The 18658-nt window shown below is 40.7% G+C and overlaps 1 protein-coding gene across 3 annotated transcripts in view; it reads right to left on the bottom strand.

The window, feature by feature from the left end:
• CACNA2D3 (calcium voltage-gated channel auxiliary subunit alpha2delta 3) overlaps positions 1 to 18658 on the bottom strand; it is a 795368-nt gene that overhangs the window by 404809 nt on the left and 371901 nt on the right. For all 3 annotated transcript variants that reach the window (XM_047777080.1, XM_047777060.1, XM_047777070.1), the window contains exon 9: positions 14719 to 14793. In XM_047777080.1, the coding sequence (XP_047633036.1) occupies positions 14719 to 14793 (75 nt within the window). The remainder of the gene's footprint in view (positions 1 to 14718; positions 14794 to 18658) is intronic.

Below are 18658 nucleotides of genomic sequence, written 5' to 3'. Positions count from 1 at the left end.
TTCTTAATAATTTCACTGTTGAATCTGTGTTTTTTGATGAGATTATGCATGAAAGCAAAGGAGATATGGGAAGCGTACGAGTACTTGTTTCTGACTGCCTGGGTCACTTCTGGCATTGGCAGTGCCCAGGGAGTGCAGAATTCTGATAGACGGCAGGTGTTCAAACATGCTTGGTTTTGTTAGGTTACTTTGTATTGTGGCTGTCAGGTGACAAGCTAAAACTAAGGAGCTAAAGCTAAGACTGCCCTGTGGAAGCTCTCCAATCTTCAGCTCTCCCAATAACAGACATGGTACCACTGGCCTTCTCCTAAAATAGGGAAACTGCTCACATCATTATAAAATCAGCCTAAATAGAGGAGCAGTGTCTCAGTGATCATTCTGTTTCATTCTGATTCAAACTCCTCATGGAAATTTCCAAATACACTTTAACATATCTCAATGGTACCAAACAGCAATGAGCTGCAATTCCAAGAGGGTCTCCCCACCTGTCTTTCAACCTGAGATACTAGACCCTGGGATGATCCTCCAGGCTCCAGTGGAGTCTGAGAAATCCCATCTGAATTTTACACCATCTATTGGGTATATACATCAGGGACCTACGGCCTGAGTGCTCAGATCCAGGCCAGTGCATAGAAAGCATGCAATAAACATTTGGGTATTCTCTTCTGTCTTGGACATGCTCTTTCTTATAGGCCTCAAATCCTTCCCACTGGACCACCTATTTTCTAGAAACCCTTTTCTCTGCCTCTTTGAGAGCATATGGTTATTTTTCCCTGGGGAAAGCTACTGTTTTTTCTTATCTCCTCACTACATGCGTTCCCCTCTCTAGATACTACAGAGAGAAGCACTTAAACACATCTTGTGACGCTGCTACCTCAAAGTGAATCAGATTGTCATTAAATTTCAGTGGGGAATGCAGACCATGACATGGTGTTTCTCAAACATGAAAAAAACATATGGCCCAAGAAAGCGGGTAATAAAGAGGCAGGTCCAGATGTTTGCAATTTCGGGGAAAAAGTACAGACCTGATAGAACCGTGTCTGAGTCAGTCCCCGTTCATTTCTCCTTATCATTGTCTATTACAAATTGAAGTGTCTGAAGGTAGCAGCTGCTGAATGCTAGTGCCAAATTAGAGACAAGATAGATCTTCTGGATGTGAACAATGAGTATTAATTCATACCAGGTAGTGAGTTGAACTACAACCTCATTTCCATGGCAAATGCACTAACTATCCTGTGTGAGATGATGCTGATGAGCCCAGAACTGGTAATTCTCTGCAATTGGGAGATACCTAAAATGGAACCAGCACCTCCATGGAAGCAGTGCATAGTGGGGCAAGGAGGAGTCCAGGATGAGTCCCTGGCTCATCTTATCCGTTCATCATCTATCGTGTAAGCCCTCAGAGGGAGTCCACTCTGAGAACTTCCAGAGACTGAGGAAAGCTACAGTCCAAAGGCTCCTTGGATACAAGTGACTGCTATGTGTCCCGCCTGGTGAGATTCTGTGTGTGTAAACAGGCAGGCCTCACTCTTCACATCTTTCTCACATTTCTGAAGGTCCAAGGTCACCATAAACTTTATAAAAACCTTGATTTGATTCAAGTGTGCTTCTTAAAGGAAGGAGGCTTTCATCAGCTGCAGTATAAGAGAGCAGACAGAAGTCAAGCTCCAATTCACTGCAAACACAGTGCCAAGATCTGTGGAAGCCTCAGCTATGAAGACACATGTATTTATAGTTAGCATCTCCATGAGAGAAGGGACTTCATCTATCTTGCTCACATTATGGCCTCAACACCTTAATGGTGCCTAGCCCAAGGCAGGTACTCAAATACTTGTTGAATCAACGAACAAACTAAAATATATATAAAAGCCTTACATGCACGCAAAAGTTAAATATAATTTGACCCAATTAAATTCTATGAATTAATTATAGGAAATTAAGCAAATACTCAAATATTTATACACAGATACTCATCACAGCATTGTTTGTAAAGGCAAAAAAAAAGGACAGAAAATTTTATGTTCAACCATAAAAAGGTTGAAGTGCTCTGTATCCATCTAAATTATTGTAGAAGAATATTTCAGGGACCAGAAGGGTTATTGCAACTTTCTATTAATTTAAAAAAAAAAAAAACAATGAAAGAAGTTACAATCTACCTTTTTTTTTGGCCACACGTGTGGCATGTGGAAGTTCCCAGGTCAGGGATCAAATCCAAGCCACAGCTGCAACCTATGTCACAGCTGTAGCAACACTGGATTCTTTAATCCACTGAGCTGGGCCAGGGATCAAATCTGCACCTCAGCAGTGACCGAAGCTGCCACAGAGATGATGCCAGATCCTTAACCTCCTGTGCCACAGCCAGAAAATCACAATCTACCTCTTTGTGAAAGCACATGCATCTGATATTATGGCCTTCAGAATAAATACAATAGTATTATAGTTGGTTCTTTGCGATAAGACAACATGTAACTTTCAAACTTTTCTTCCTTTTGCTTAACCATACTATTATTTTGTATAATAAATGTTAACAATATGTTTATTGTTTATTTAGTCTTTTTTTTTTTTGCCTTTTCGAGGGCCGCTCTTGTGGAGATTCCCAGGCTAGGGGTCCAATCAGAGCTATAGCTGCCAGCCTATGCCAGAGCCACAGCAACACCAGATCCAAGCCACACCTGCGACTTACACCACAGCTCACAGCAACGCCAGAATCCCCAACCCACTGAGCAAGGCCAGGGATTGAACCCACAACCTCATGGTTCCTGGTCGGATTCGTTAACCACTGAGCCACTATAGGAACTCCCTCTTTTTTTTTTTTTTTTGTAAATGCAAGAGCATCATTACACAAAGCACCACTGCTCCAGATGCAGCCCCTCTTCCTAGCATATCCATATTTGAGGAAGAATTCCAAATTTTGGAATCTTAGTCTTGAAACCATCTTTCCACTTTTAGCAATACTAGGTTGTTCCACACGACAGACAAACATGCTATCACGTGCCCAGTGGGTGCCTGACTCTGGGCCAGGAGAAGTGAGGATAGAGGAGGAAGAGATGGTCCTTGCCTTCAAGGAAGCCAGAAAGACTCACACAATGAAACCTCAGAGGGGCAGGCCCTTGAAAGAAAGGAAGAAGGTGGACAGATGGGGACAAGAAAGCCTGGCAGATAGGAGGAATTATTGAAAAGAACCGCTAACAGTTGGGTGAACCCAGCAATCCTGGAGCCTTGTTTAGGAGGCCAAGGGCAGTACCTCTTTCTCTTCGCTGAAGCCACCTACCTACATTCTCCGTGCTGAGCAGATGTCAAGGCCTGTGCTGTCTTCCAGCCCCAGCTCCCTAATTTGATTCAGCCTGTGCTACAAATGCAACCGACTCACCAATTAAGGCAGAGCTGATTGAAGCTTGGCTGCAACTGCCATTATTTCTTCTTTCTACACGTTTGTTGATAGTGACACCAAACAGAGGGGGACCACCCACAAAAACCGTCAATGTCAGACAACGAAAATGTCTAAACAGCAGCCCTGCACTGCTTCAACTCCAGTTTGAAATCTCAGATTATGGAGCTGATTAAAAGACCCCAATCGAGGCTTCTACTGGGGTAGTGGTAAAGAACAGATGCCTCCTTTAGTGGACAGATAAACTCTCACATCATCGCAAGTGAAGGACAAACAAATTTAACCCTGGTTAAAAAAATAAAATAAAGACAGATCCCTAAAACTCAGTCTACCTATCTCAAAAATTTCTACAATAATTCAGAACTCTTTTATTATTTAAATGCTCCTTTTAAAAATTTTTATTATAGTTGATTTACAATGTTCTGTCAATTTCTTCTCTACAGCAATGTGACCCAGTTATATATATATTTATATACATTCTCTTTCTCACATGATCCTCCATGTTCCATCACAAGTGATTAGATATAGTTTCCTGTGCTATAAAGCAGGATCTCATTGCTTAGCTACTCCAAATGCAATAGTTTGCATCTGCTAACCCCAAAGCCCCAGTCCACTCCACTCCCTTCCCCTCGGCAACCACAAGGTCTGTTCTCCATGTCCATGAGTTTGTTTCTTTTCTGTAGATAGGTTCATTTGTACCATACATTAGATTCTAGATATAAGTGATATCATATGCTATTTGTCTTTCTCTTTCTGACTCAACTTTGCTTAGTATGAGAGTGTTTTTTTGAAGCCATCTTATAAACAGGTAGAAATTAAGAAATATTTATTCTCAGAGCTAACAAATTTGAGACTAATTCAGGGTTGGCTTCACACAGGAACCCATGTTTAGAACAACCCAGTGATTGATTTAAAGATCTGCTGCCACCATCTTGAAATTCTTAATTTTCAGATATGAAGCCCGTCATTTTCATTCTGCCTGAGGCCCTGCAAAATATTTAGCCAGTCCTGATGGGAGCTGTGGCTTGGGGTAGACACAGGGGCAGAAATCTGGCATTTGTATTAGAAGACTGTCTCTGTTCACGGATTTTTGTGTCTACATAAACGTCTACGTATGTTCATCAATGCCTGGTTTTACCTACCAGTGTCCTGAAAGGCTAAAACAAGAATATAGCATTTTATCTTTGAGTGGGAACTGCACACAGAGCTCTTAAGAACTATTAGTTTGACATGCTAGCTATTAAAATTAGCTATTGCCAAACATCAAGAAAAAAATGAAGAGATGTATAAGCCATCTCAAAACTATGAATATATTTAATATTTGAACTCCAAAAATGACATATATTTAAATCAGGATCCCAAGGCTTGGAATGAAAACAGTGATGAGAGATCAGAAGATACATGTTCATAAAGCTTCCACATTCAAACAAATCCAAGGAGAATCACTAGCTTTTACGGGGGCACTGGAGCCTAGGTTTTGGGGTGGTACTAGATCCCAATGAAGTTTAATAGTAGGTTCAAGTACCAACAGCAACAGAAGTACCTGGAAACTTTTTCAAAAACATCCTGCGGCTCCAGGCTGACATATTCTGAACAAGTAAATCTCTGGTGTGCTCAGGAATAGACACATTGTTTAATATTATTCATGGAATTCTTAGGCCCAGATGCCAAGTTTTAATCATCCATCACCTCAATCACCAGAATGGGAATTTAGAAGTTATTTAAGTCAAAATTCTTTAGCATTTAGCCAAATGTGATTGACTAGTCTCATCCAACATGATGTGTCCATGATGAAAATTGTGAGCAGTCATGGTCAGCTACTCTGAATCTCACAATACCAATGGGCACATGATATAAGCATTGTCAAGTAATAATAGAGAGATAAACATGCAATTATTGATGAAAATGAGACCAAAGTGAAGCAACCTCTGGGCAAGGAGGTCCAGTGCAGCATCTAGGAGTGGAAAGACTGCAAAGGTCAGGGCTGAACTTAGTGGACTGCCCCCTCTAAAACCCGCAGCTCCCACACACAGCTCATTAGATGTACACACTGTGAAGCCATGGTGTAGGAGGCTCATACAGCTGGTGAGGCAGGAAAGCCAAAAACAAGTACAGCAGGAGGCCCCATTTATAAGACACCTCCCTCAGTGCCTCACAGCACATCCCATTATCTTGGGTACTCAGCAGTCTATAGTTCCCAAAACCAGTCCTTGAGAAAAAGCCAGGCATGCGACTTTCCGACCTCCCTAGTGGAATGATCATGAGATATGTTTCAACTAGGGCAAGCTGATTTGTGCTAGATGCTCCCCTGCAAGACCCAGCTAGCTGCTAAATGAGGTCAATCCAGCTTCATCCAGCAAGAGTTTGCATCAAATACCCTAGAAAGCTGCTAGACTTAAAGCAAATCTTTTAAGTACTACAGATAGAAAGAACATCTTCTTGCTCTAAGGATAAGAAACAGGCAGCTATGCAAGTGGAAATACCCTCTGCTTTGTGCATCAGATGTGTTTAATGGAGAAGAAACTGCTCTTGAATTAGCAACAGAGCACAAACAATGTGTGAAAGGAGTTCATGGGGCTAAAGCTAGAGGGAACAAGCCTGCTGGATCTTCCTTCCATTAGGTTTTAGTCTTCTGCCTAAGCACGCTATTTACCTCTCTCCTCCAGGTAGGGGACAGGCTGCATCAGATACAGCTTGAGGATGCAAAACTAGCAAGGTCCAGGTCAGACAACAGCTCCTGGGAAATGCCTTCAGTGCCAACCCCTGATCCTAAAGTATTTCAGGCAACTAACTGGCCAGAAACTTGAGGGCTATGCATGGCCTGTGCCAGCTGGCTTATAGTGTCAAAGCCTTGGTGGGCAAAGCAGAAGGTCTGGGCCTGGCATTTGGATAGTCCTCCCTAGGCTCAGTGATGGCAGCTGAGGCAGAGACCCTGGCAGCTCCCTACTGTCCCCAGGCTCTGTCTGTACGGCCAGTCTGCTAGTTAATGCTTAGATGGCCTGGCAACTGGACCCGACCTAGGGAACAAGCATAAAATGAAGTCACATGGCATTATAACCTTCAGGGATTTCTCATAGCTCATTTTAACCATGACTGGCAAAAGTAACAGGTTTAATCCCTCAAAAATAATTGAAGTTAGAGGGCAGACCACAGGGCTACTTTCCCACACTGGTGGGGTAATCTGCATATGAAAGACCATTGTTCTGGCTGCCAGGTTTTTTTTTTGTTTTTTTTTTAATCAATTAGTTATTTTATTTGCTTGTAGGCTCCTGCACAATTAATTTATATGGTAATAGTGATATCAATTGAATCGGCAGTACAACCTACTGGGAACACACAGGCTAGTGGGTTACACCCGAGGTCACCTCCCAATCTCCCAAGTAATAGGGACTAGCCATAGCATCTAAAAGAAACAGTGAGCTATCAGACAATTTTTTGACCTACAGAAATAGCAATTTAATATGATTACTTCTATAATTTTTTATTCTGAGCAAGTCGCCCTGGATTCATTTCATCCTTTGTAAAGAATTAGGTGATCATATTTGTGTGGGTGTATTTCTATGTTCTTCTTTTCCACCGATTTATACCACACCGTCTTGATTACTAAAACTATGTAATAAGCCTAACATTGAGTATATATATTCCCCCTTCATTCTTTTTCAAGATTGTTTGCTATTCTATGCCATCTGTTTTTGTATGTAAATTTTAGAAAACTCTTGTCTATTTCTACAAATACCTTGCTAGAATTGATAGGAATCTCACTAAACTTAGAGATCAACTTGAAGAGAACTGAAATTCTTACCACACTGAATATTCCCAATCATGAATATGGTAAGTCCATTTGTTTAGGCCTTCTTTGATTTCTCTCAGGGGCATTTTATAATTTTCAGCATACAGAGTTTGTACATGTCTTATTAAGTTTATTTCTTTGGAGCAAGTATAAATGGTATTGTTTTTAAAATTCTGGTTTCCATGTGTTCTTTGTTATATAGAACTGTTTGGTTTGGGGTGTTGATCTTGTATATGTAACTTTCCTGAAATCAATTATTAGTTCTAGGAGTTTGGGAGGGTTTGTTTTCTTTGGTAGATTCTTTGGGATTTCCTACGTACACGATCATGTCATCTGAAAATAGGGTGAGTCTAATTTCTTCCTTTCTGAAATTTTTCTTTTCCTAGATTTACTGCCCTGGCTTGAACTTGCAGCACTGCTGAATAAGAGTGGCCAGTGTGGACATCCTTACTTGTTCTTAATCTTAAAGGGAAAAGCTTTCAAACTTTCACTATTAAGTTTGATGTTAGCTACAGGGTTTTGATTGTTTTTCACTTTTTAAAATTTTTATTTAAGTATAGTTGATTTACAATGTTGTGATAACTTCTGCTATACAGCAAAGTGATTCAGTTATACATATACACACATCCACTCTCTTTCAGATTATTTTTCCATATAGACTATCACAGAATATCGGGTAGAGTTCCTGTGCTATACATCAGGTCCCCATCAGCCAGTCATTCTATATACCACCGTCTGCATATGTCAATCCCAAACTCCAAGTACACCCCTCACCTTCCTCTGTCCCCTTTGGTAACCATAAGTTTGTTTTCAAAGTCTCTGTGTCTACTTCTGTTCTCCAAATAATTTTATTTGTATCATTTTTATGTTCTAGATATAATACCATGTTTTCTTTTCATTGTCTAACAAACTTCACTTAGTATGATAATCTCTAGGTCCATTCACGTTGCTACAAATGGCATTATTTCATTCTTTTTTATGGCTGAGTAATATTCCATTGTATACATGTCTATTTACATATAAGGTAATTATTGATACATATGTTCTTATTGCCGTTTTGGTAATTGTTTCAGACTTGTTTTAGTTGGTCCTTCTCTTCTTTTATTCACTTCTCTGTGATTTGATGGCTATCTTATTGTTGTGTTGGATTGCTTTTTTTCTTATTTGTGTATCTATTGCAGATTTTTCATTTCTGGTTACCATGAAGTTTTGATACAGGAGTGTGTGTATGTGTGTGTGTGTGTATACATATTCAAGATTGTTTTAAGTTGCGATCTCCTAATTGCAAATGCATCTCCAGTATCCTGCATTTGTATTTGGCTTTTCTTACAATTACTGCTTTTCTTATCATATTTGTGTGTGGATGATTTCCTACTTTTAGTATGTGTTTGCCTTTACTGGAGACCCCTTTCATTTGCAATTTTCTTGTTTCTAGTTGTGCCCTTTTCTTTTCCACCCAGAGAAGTTCCTTTAGTGTTTGTTGTAAAGCTGGTTTGGTGGTACTGTGTTCTTTTAGCTTTTGCTTGGGTGAAAAGCTATATAGATTTCCCCTTCAAATCTGAATAACAGCCTTACTAGGTAGAGTACTCTTGATTGGAGGTTTTTCCTTTCATCATTTTAAATATATTGTGCTACTCCCTTCTGGCCTTGAGAATTTTGCTGAAAAATCAGCTAATCTCTGTATTGGGGTCCCCCTGTATATTATTTGTTGCTTTTCTCTAGCTGCTTTCAATATTTTCTGTCTTTAATTGCTGTCAGTTTGATTAATATGTGTATTGGGGTGTTCCCCTTGCATTTATTCTATAAGGTATCTGTTGTGCTTATTGTATTTGAGTGATTCCCTTGCCATGTTAGGCATGTTAGGGCAGTTTTGGGCCTTTATCTCTTCAAATTTCTTCTCCAGTCCTTTCTTTCTCCTCTTTCTGGTATCCCTATAACGTGAATGTTGGTGCATTTAATGTTGTCCCAGCATTCTCTTAGACTGTCCTCATTTTTTTCATTCTTTTTTCTTTATTCTGTTCCACATCTGTGATTTCCACCAGTCTGTCTTCTAACACCCTTATTTGTTCTTCTGCCTACTACATTCTGCTATTGGTTCCTTCCAGTGAATTTTTTATTTTGGTCATTGTGTTGTTTATTTCTTCTTGTTTCATCTTGAAATCTTCTACTTCATTGTTAAATGTTTCTTATAATTTATTGATCTTTGAATTCAGTTTTTTTTCCAAGTTCTTGGATTATCTTTACTATTACTCTAAAGTCTTATTTCATGAAGATTCCATTTCACTTAGCTGTTTTTCTGGCCTGTTGTCTCATTCCTTCATCTGGCTCATATTTCTCTGCCTTTTCATTTTGTGTGGCTCCTTTTTGCAGGTTACAGGGTTGTAGCCTCTCTTGCTTCTGGTGGTGTCTGCCCCCTTGTGGGTGAAGTTGATGCAGGGGCTTGTGGCTGGGTTCCTGATGGGAGGGATGGGTGCCTGCCCACTAGTAGGCAGAGCTGAGTCTTATCCCTCTGGTGGGTGGGCTTTGTCTGTGGGTGTGATTAGAGGAGGCAATACACCTTGGAGGACTTTAGGCAGCCTGTTTGCTGGGGCTGTGTTCCCACCCTGTTTGATGTTTGGCCTGGGGCTTCTCAGCCCTGATGATTGGCACCAGATTTTTTCCTAAATAGCAGCCTCTAGGGGAGCTCAAGCCAATGATTATCACCTGGGACCCCCCACCTCCAATGTTGTACCCCACAGTGAGACACAGCCACCTGCTCCTTTCCCAGAAGACCCTCCAAGACCTGCATGTAGGTCTGACCCAGATTCTGATGGAGTCCCTGCTTTGCCCTGGGACCCAGTGCATATGAAACACTTTATGCTCCTGCAAAGAGTGAAGTCTCTGTTCCCCCCCGCCCCCATCCTGTGGAGCTCCTATGCTGAAGGTCTACTGACTTTCAAAGCCAAGTACTTCTGGGCGCCTCCTCTCAGTGTCAGACCCCCAGTTAGAGAACTGACATAAGGTTTGCAACTCTCATACCTCTAGGAGAGCCTCTGGTATATAGTTATTTTCTAGCCTGTGGATCACCCACCTGGTAGGTATGGGATTGCTTATATCATGAAAGCACCCCTCCTACCATCTTGATGTGGCTTATTTGTCTTTGGGTTTAGGATATCTGTTTCAGTAGCTTCCAGTCTATTTTGTTGATGGGTATTCAGTAGCTAGTTGTGATTTTGGTATTTTTGTGATAGGAGGTGAGCTTGAGGCCTTCTAGTTCACCATCTTATCTCTCTCCACCAGCTCCAGGTTTTTATATGTGGTCAATTAATTCAAGGAGGTTATCTGTTTCTACTTTGCTGAAAGATTGTTTTTTTGATCAATAACGTATATTGGATTTTATCAAATGCTTTTTCTAAGTTAACTGACACAATCATGTGATTTTTCATCTTTAACCTGCAGATATAATTAATTGTATCGATTGATTTGATACTGATGTCAAACCAGCCTTGTATATCTGGAATTAATCCCACCTGGTAGTGGTGGTGATTTCAGTAATCATCATAAAAGATATTGTGTATGATTTTAACTCTTTTCAAGTTGTTGAGGTTTGTATTATGACCCAGGATCTGTTTACTCTTGGTTAATGTTTCATGGGTGCTTGAAAAGAATGTGTATTCTGCTATTGTTAGAATAGGGTATTCTACAAATGGTATTTAGTTCTTATTGGTTGATGGTGTTGTTCACTTCTTATCCTTCCTGATTCTCAGTTTAATAGTCTGTCAATTCACGATTGTGCAAGTGTACACGTCCCCAACCATAACTACAGGTTCTTCTGTTTCTACTCTCATTAAATTTTTGCTTCTTATGTTTTGAAGCTCTGTAGTTTGGTCCAAATATATCTATAATTGCTATCTCTTTCTGAGTATTGATCCTTTTATCATTATGTATTGTCCTTCTTTGTCTGATAATTTTCTTTGCTCTGAAGATAACTTTACCTGATATTAATACAGCTACTCCTCTATTAAAAATATTTGCATATTATACCTTTTACATGTTTTTACTTTCAATATGCTTATGGCATTGTATTTCAAGTGAATTTCTTGTAGTCAGCATATGGCTGAAACATTTTTTTTTTAAATCCACTTGACCAATCTGTCTTTTAATTAGTGTGTTTAAACCCTTTACATTTAAGTTAACTAGTGTATCTTAGGGCTTAAGTCTGCCAGCATATCTCTTTTTCCCATACATTCCTCTGTTTCTCATTTCTATGTCTCTTTTCCTATATTTCTGTGAGTTACTTTTTAAATATTCCTCTTTTGTTTTCTTAATGATTGCTCTCAGTACTAATATGAACATTTTATCATAATCTTTTGGTATTAGCATTTACCATTTCCAGTGAAATGTAGAAATCTTACTTCTAATTAGGCCCCTTTACCTTCCACACTTTTAAAGATAATTGCCTTAAGAATTCCCTCAACAAACATGAGCACCACATCAGATTATGCTATAATTTTTATTTCAACTATCAAATATAATTTAAGAATCTTCTGAGAATTAGGATACTCAATCATACTAATTCAAATATTTATCCATTCCAGTAGTCTTTCCTTTCTGAAGTTTCAAGCTTTTTTTTTTCTGTTATTTCCTTTTTCTTTAGAGAACTTCTCGAACCACTCATTAAGGGTAGGTTTGCTAGCAACAAATTTCATAGTTTCCTTATATTTGATAATGCCTTTATTTCTCCTTCATTCATGAAGAATATTTTCACTGAATACAGAACCCTGGGCTTAACAGTTCATTTCTTTCGGTACCTAAAAATGCTTCCTTCTGGTCTCCATGATTTCATGTGAGAAATCTGCTGTCACTCAAATTGGTAATTTAAGTAGCATGGTCCTTTCTCCCTGGCTGCTATCACTTTTTTTTTAACTGTAATTACAGTGAATTGTGATGTCTTACCATGGATTTATTTGGATTATCCTATTTGGAATTTGCTAAACCTCTTGAATATTAATATTTATGCCTTTCACTAATTTGGGGATGTTTTCAACCAAAATATCTTTCAAATATCTATACAGTCCCACTCTCTTATCCCCTGGCACTTTCATGACATAAATGCTAGACCTTTTATTGTCCCACATGTTCCTGAAACTCTGTTCATTTTGTTCTAATCTATTTTCTCTTTGTTGTTCAGGTTGGATAATTTCTGTTGCTCTGTCTTAAAGTTTACTAATTCTGTCTGCTGTCATTTCCAATCTCCAACTGAGCTGATCCAGTGAGCTTTTTATGTTGGTGGCTGTACTTTTCAGTTCTATAATTTCTACTTGGCCTTTTTTTTAATATATATAATTTCTATTTTTTTTTGCTCAGATTTTATATTTTTTAATTTATTTCAAGAGAATTCTTAATTGCTTGGTGAAACAATTTAATAACTTCAACATCTGATTCATGTCAATATTAGCTTCTGTTGATTGTCATTTTTCATTCATTTTGTGATTTTTAATCATTCTTGGCATGACAAGGAATTTTTAATTATATCCTGGGCATCTTAGATTGTGTACTATGAGACAATGGGTCCTATTTGGTCTTTTTTCTTAGCAGTCCATCTCTCTGTTGAGGTGTGGCACAAGGGCCAAGTGGGGGGTGGGTGGGGTGGAAGATCAACTTCCTGTTAATTCCTGCTGAAACTACGGAAGGCTGGTCTAATGGTTGTTCCACTGGTGGTTTGATGGAATAGGAAAAGTACTGACACATAGGTATTTTTACTGTTAGGCCATCCTTTTCCTGGTCCTTTGGTTAGAAGAAACAAGCTTTTCTTTGAAGCTTGCTATTTTGTTTTTGTCTGTGCCTACTGTTGGCCCAAGTGGAAAGCTTCTAGAATGCTCTATTTGGAATATATAGGAATCACTAAGAAACCCAGAGAACTCACCCCATGTTTTTAAGTCTAGGCACCTTCTTTCTACCTTGCAGAGTCTTTCCATACTTATTTGTTGGGTTATTTCCAGGGTTTTCCAGTTGTAAAGGGAGGTATCTAATTAAAATGTGGCTATTCCATACTGACAGAATTAAATGTCTGAATTAATTTAATAAAAACTACTCCATAAATTCAAAGGCAATTTCAAATAAATTCTTAGTTCACTTTCTCTAACAATTTTTTCATTCATAAAACTTCATATCCCCAAATATCACACTGCCCTTGCTCATCTGGAAAGCCATCTGAAGGAAGGCCTTGATCATTTTAAGTGTCTTTTCTATTTAATGTTATAAGCACCATCACTGGACACCAATTTGAGGATCTGGAAGATATCCCCATGCTACAGAATTGATAAGTGGGTGAAATCTAGGCCCAGGCAATAGCCAAACAAAGGGAAGGTCCCTAGAGAAATTTGGCTGTAAATTTTTTTTTTTCCCTAACTGAACCTAAAAAATGACTATGAACAGGCATTCTCTAGATACACTTGTTCTTTCAACAAGTGTACTTGTTTCTCTTTCCTGAAAGCAAAGCTTGTTATGGTGTTTCTTCCCCCTCAAACTGAAGCTTGCATATTAACTCTGATAATTTTTCCTTCTCACTGTGGCTCCTAGTCATAATGAATTTATCCCAATCCTCCATTGTTCACTTCCTCAGAGATGCCCAAACCAAGTGCTTCTACCACCTGCATCTAAGTTAGCACTAATACCACTTCCTGCCCATTTGGGCCGGGGATTCTCCCCAGCACTTGCACAGTGCGTCCACAGAGACCACTATCCTCAGCCAGCTCATGGGTGTCTTCTCTACAGGGGAGCAGCATTCTGTACCCACATGGCAGGTACAATAAAATGACATGAGTAGTGGCAGCTATGACTCCCAGGAAGTGTGACGTTGTTGCAGCCACAGCTACACTTTCAACCTAAATTGTCACCTGGCCCTGTAGGGGTGACCAATGGTGGCTATCACGTTTCTGCTGACAGCTTTAAAGGTAAACACAAGGAAACAGGGTTTCATAGAAATCTATTCTGGGAATTTTCCCAGGATGCTCCAGTTAGAAGGTAAATATTTTGTTCCAGGCAATACATTTATGAAGAAGGCAGTGCTCAGAAAATCAAGGTTATAGCAGAAAGTAACATCATTCCTATCCTCATAAAGCTTACCTTCTAATTCAGGAGTCAATTTACCCCAATAGGTATCTCAACAATTATTTAATCAATTGTATTAAGTGCAAGAAGAGATGTAATAAGTGGGTTCAGTTTTCTTTGAAATCTCAGCAAGAGCCATGTTCTTTCAATGGTGTCAATACGAGTGAAAAGCACAACACATGATGTGCTTAGAACACGAGAAAAAGAAAACCAATGCAATTGTTTCAGAACTAGTGAGCATCTAAATTCAATATAAGTATTTAACTGTCATGATTTTATCTGTACCTCTTCATAAAGGTTCTACACACTGCAGTTCCAAGGCCCTCAGTGAAAGGGCAGTACATGTAATGAGTTTCTAGAAACCAGGACAGAATTATTGTTAAGTGCTCACTGTGAGGGAAATGGTGTGCCATGACATCTGATGCGCCCACCCAGTGGCAGGCCCTACCTCCTTGTTTGTCCTGTCAGCTTGCACCAATGTTCCATTCAGGCAAGGTTCCACGTAGTGAAGCTCCTCATTATACTGAAAAGAGAAAAAATAACCAAGAGGAAAGCAATTAAGCATCTGAAGGGTACTAAATAATTTAAGGACACACATATGCAAATAAAAAAGGAGCATGATCACAGGCGTAATTCATTTAAAGAAAGTTACTTTCTCAAGTGCTCTTGTAAAAAATGTGCTTAAGTATCAAAGATAGATTTTATTCCTTTCTTGTTTGAGGGAGAAGCTTACTGAGCACATGCTGGTGTATGGCAGTGTTCAGGGTGCACATAGTTAACTGATAATCCTTCAGAGGTGGCTCCAAACATGGAGACTGCATGGGCATGGCTGAGAGTGCATGGTCCAGGTGAGATCTAAAGAGCATCCCAGACTTGGGTCAATGTGTCTCCAGATCCAGTCTTTGATTTCATGGAGCCAAGGGACCCATGTGCTGGTGACACATGAATGAAGACAGATTAGAGGAAAGAAAGGCCTTGATGTTCCCCTGTGGGTGGCTATGCAGTTATTAGTCAGTGTCACATGCCCAGTGACACCACCTTTCCACACAGGCGGATGTCAGCCTTCTAACTATTTTTGACCCCGGAATACCCACATTAGGGCCTTTTGCTTTGTCCAAAGCTCACAACTAGGAAGAAGAAATTCGAGTGTTCTTGTCTTCACTTCCCCATCAAGCATGATTCTCTGTGCCATAGCTAGACTGGGACCTTCCAAAACACACATCTAATCATACTCCCTCTTGTCGATGCCATTCAGAGAGCCCCACTGCTCTGCAGATGAACATTCCCAGGGCTTGACAGGGCACTGGACACACGGCCCTGTTGACCTTTCTAGGGTCACTCATTAGCCCTTCCTATACACTCAGCATTGGCCAGCTCTAATTACCTTCAGGTCATCTGAGAAGCTTCATCATTTCCTTCAGGCCTCCCACCACTGGGCCTTCCACTTAGAGCCCTCCTTTGGCATCTCCCAACCAACTCCTGTTCATTCTCTGGGCCAGCTGATTCCTGCCTCCTCTAGGAACTCTAGGAAGAAGCCCCTATCATAAGAGAGTCTCCTCTCCTATCTTCTCCCAAATTCTAATTTCCTGGTGCTTAGATCCCTCATCACAATGTGGGTCCACATCATTAGGGTTCATGTCTGGTTCCTCAGTGTATTCCCTGTGGCAGGCACAGGGCTGGACCCACAGTAGGTAACTGAGAACAATGTGTTCAATGAGAGCGTCGTGGCATTTCCACTTAAGGGAACAAAGGCCCAGCCCAGTGCTCTAGAGGGAAGGAACCAGAACTATCTCTCAGGCAAAGTCTGGCTAAGAAGTTTGAACTTCACACCTGAAGGCAGTGATAACCATGGAGGACTGGGAATAGGAGAGTAGGTGAAATAAAGAAATCAGCTCAGGACAACTTCTCTGGACACACTACAGTGAGAGACTGCAAAGGACTAGAGTAGCAGCTCTTGCAACAGCAACTTAGCTGCATCAGGTTTCACATGCCAGGAGGTTTTCTAGAAAGTAGGGGTAGTGATGACACTAATATCCACAACAATTAGTGAGTATTTCCTTTATCTAGACACAGACTAGACTTCATTCACAGGATATCTCAACCTCATATGGTACTTCCAATCACTCCCCCTTTACAGATGGGGAAACAGAGGCAAAGTGAGGATGATCGACTTATCCCAAGTCACAAGGGAGTACATAAGGGGCAGAGTGCAGATTTAAATCTAAGCAGTCAGACCTCACAGCCACTGACCTCAGGACCTCAGAGCCCATGATTTCTCCTTTCTGGCAGCCAAGCTTGTGTTTCCTATCAGTTTAAATTTTGCTATCTCCTTTGCTTGTTGTTTTTAGTCATACGAAAGCATCTGAAAATTATAGCTCAATGATCTTCGAGCTTAGACAAAGCATGGAGGAAAAAATATATTCATGGAATGCTGAAATTAGCCATTGACAAATGGGAGTGTGACTCTTGGTCAACAAATGGAACATCACCTCAGGATTCAGGAAGTAACTGCACAGTGCAGCCTGCAGAAGAGCTTCTTTGGAGTTCCCGTCATGGCTCAGTGCCTAACAAATCCAACTAGGAACCATGAGGTTGTGGGTTTGATCCCTGGTCTCACTCAGTGGGTTAAGGATCCAGCGTTGCAGTGAGCTGTGGTGTAGGTCACAGACAAGGCTCATATCTGGCATTACTGTGGCTCTGGAGTAGGCCGGCTGCTGTAGCTCCAATTGGACCCCTAGCCTGGGAACCTCCATATGCCACGGGAGTGGCCGTAGAAAAGGCAAAAAGGCAAAAAGACAAAAAAAAAAAAAGAGCTTCTTCAAAGTTTTCAGTTCATATAGAACTGACACTGGAAGTTGCTGGGAAAAAATAGCCATTTCCCCTCTCCTCCAGCTCCCTTGTTGACTAATATGGTTCAGGGTGACAATATGCCCACTCTTAAAGCTTGAAGCCACAGTCACAGCTATCCAGTCCCCCTCTGCTGGACACATGCTTTCAGAGCCTGTCGTATAGCTAGAGATGGTCTAGTGATATCCATTGCCAGCTAATGAAATAAGGGGTAGTTTTCTGTGCAGTTTCAATGAAATTTTTTTCTTGACATTAAAGGGAAACTCTTCTATACCCACTGCCTTCCTTCCTTCTTGGCATGTTATTGTGGCACTACAGCAGCCATTTTGCAACCATGAGGTGAGGAGGTTAAGAATGGAGAGTAAGACTCGAGGAAGACAGAGAGGCAAGACAGAGCCAGTGTGGGTCCTAGATGACACTGTTGAATCACTGTACCAGACCATAGCTGCCCACCTCCAGGTTTCTTCCATGCGATTATGAGATGCTTACATACTGAAGCAACCTTTATTCAGTTGTTTTCTAACTTGCAGTCCAAAATTCTCCCACTTCATTTTCAAGGTAAATTTTAAAACTATCTACATTCTGCCTAATACATGTTCTCAGTGTTGATTCCTGAGGTTGTAAAGCCTGAGGGAGGAGTCAGGACATTTGGGTCCAAGTTCTGCCTCTGCCATACACTCACTATGTGTCCTTGGGGAAGTCACTAAAGCTCTCTGATCCCAGATTCCTATGCATAAAAAGGTGCTAATCTACTTCTATTTCCCCTTCAGGGGCCCCCATGAGGATCCAACCAGGCAAAAGACCTGAAACTGCTTTGCTAATTTAAACGTTTGTACATGTGGGGGTGGGGCATTGAAAGGGTTTAAAAATAAAGAAGACCAAGAAGTTCTTGCTCTCATCAGAGAGGAACATGTGCAGTAATCAAAACCATGCTCACCATCACTGTGTGAGCTATGGCCACAGTGGAGGAATCTGCTCTTACGAACCCCCGCCAGCTTGTTAGTGGCATCATCCAAGCTTGCAGTTAACTAATTTCCCTCGACTGCATCAGGACAAAGCTATGCTGAGCAATCTGGTCTGTGTCATCAAAGGGGCAGGGCTCAGCTGTCTGTGTGAGGGAATGTTGCACACCAGGCAACTGTGCCAATGAGGCCCATGGGCTGTGTAAGCTCACCACGCTACCCAGCACTCCTCCCCAGGGGGTCACCAAGGGCACCCTACATGTGAAATTGCTCCCAGGCTCCCAGCAGCTCTCCATTTGGAAACCTTTTAATTTCTGCATTTTAAGGATGTCCCTTAGATTTCTACTTTGTGAAACAGTGATGTGAGATGGCCAAGTCAACTAACAACTGAGAAGATCTGGTCACCTCCAATCCTAAAATACAATGGGCTCCTTCAGCTCTCCATCCCTAGGTAAACAATCAGCTATCAAGGGTAGAAAATAGTAACGGTGACTGCAATGTACATCATCACACCAGATGTAATGTTTTCCTGCCATTTGCTCTTGCTCCCTCCCACTACCAGGAGTGAACCCCAGGGAG

This window comes from Phacochoerus africanus, chromosome 1, assembly GCF_016906955.1.
Source record: "Phacochoerus africanus isolate WHEZ1 chromosome 1, ROS_Pafr_v1, whole genome shotgun sequence".
NCBI lineage: Eukaryota > Metazoa > Chordata > Mammalia > Artiodactyla > Suidae > Phacochoerus > Phacochoerus africanus.
The sequence above is the reverse complement of the archived record's forward strand: the minus strand, read 5'-3'. Positions and strand labels throughout refer to the sequence as shown.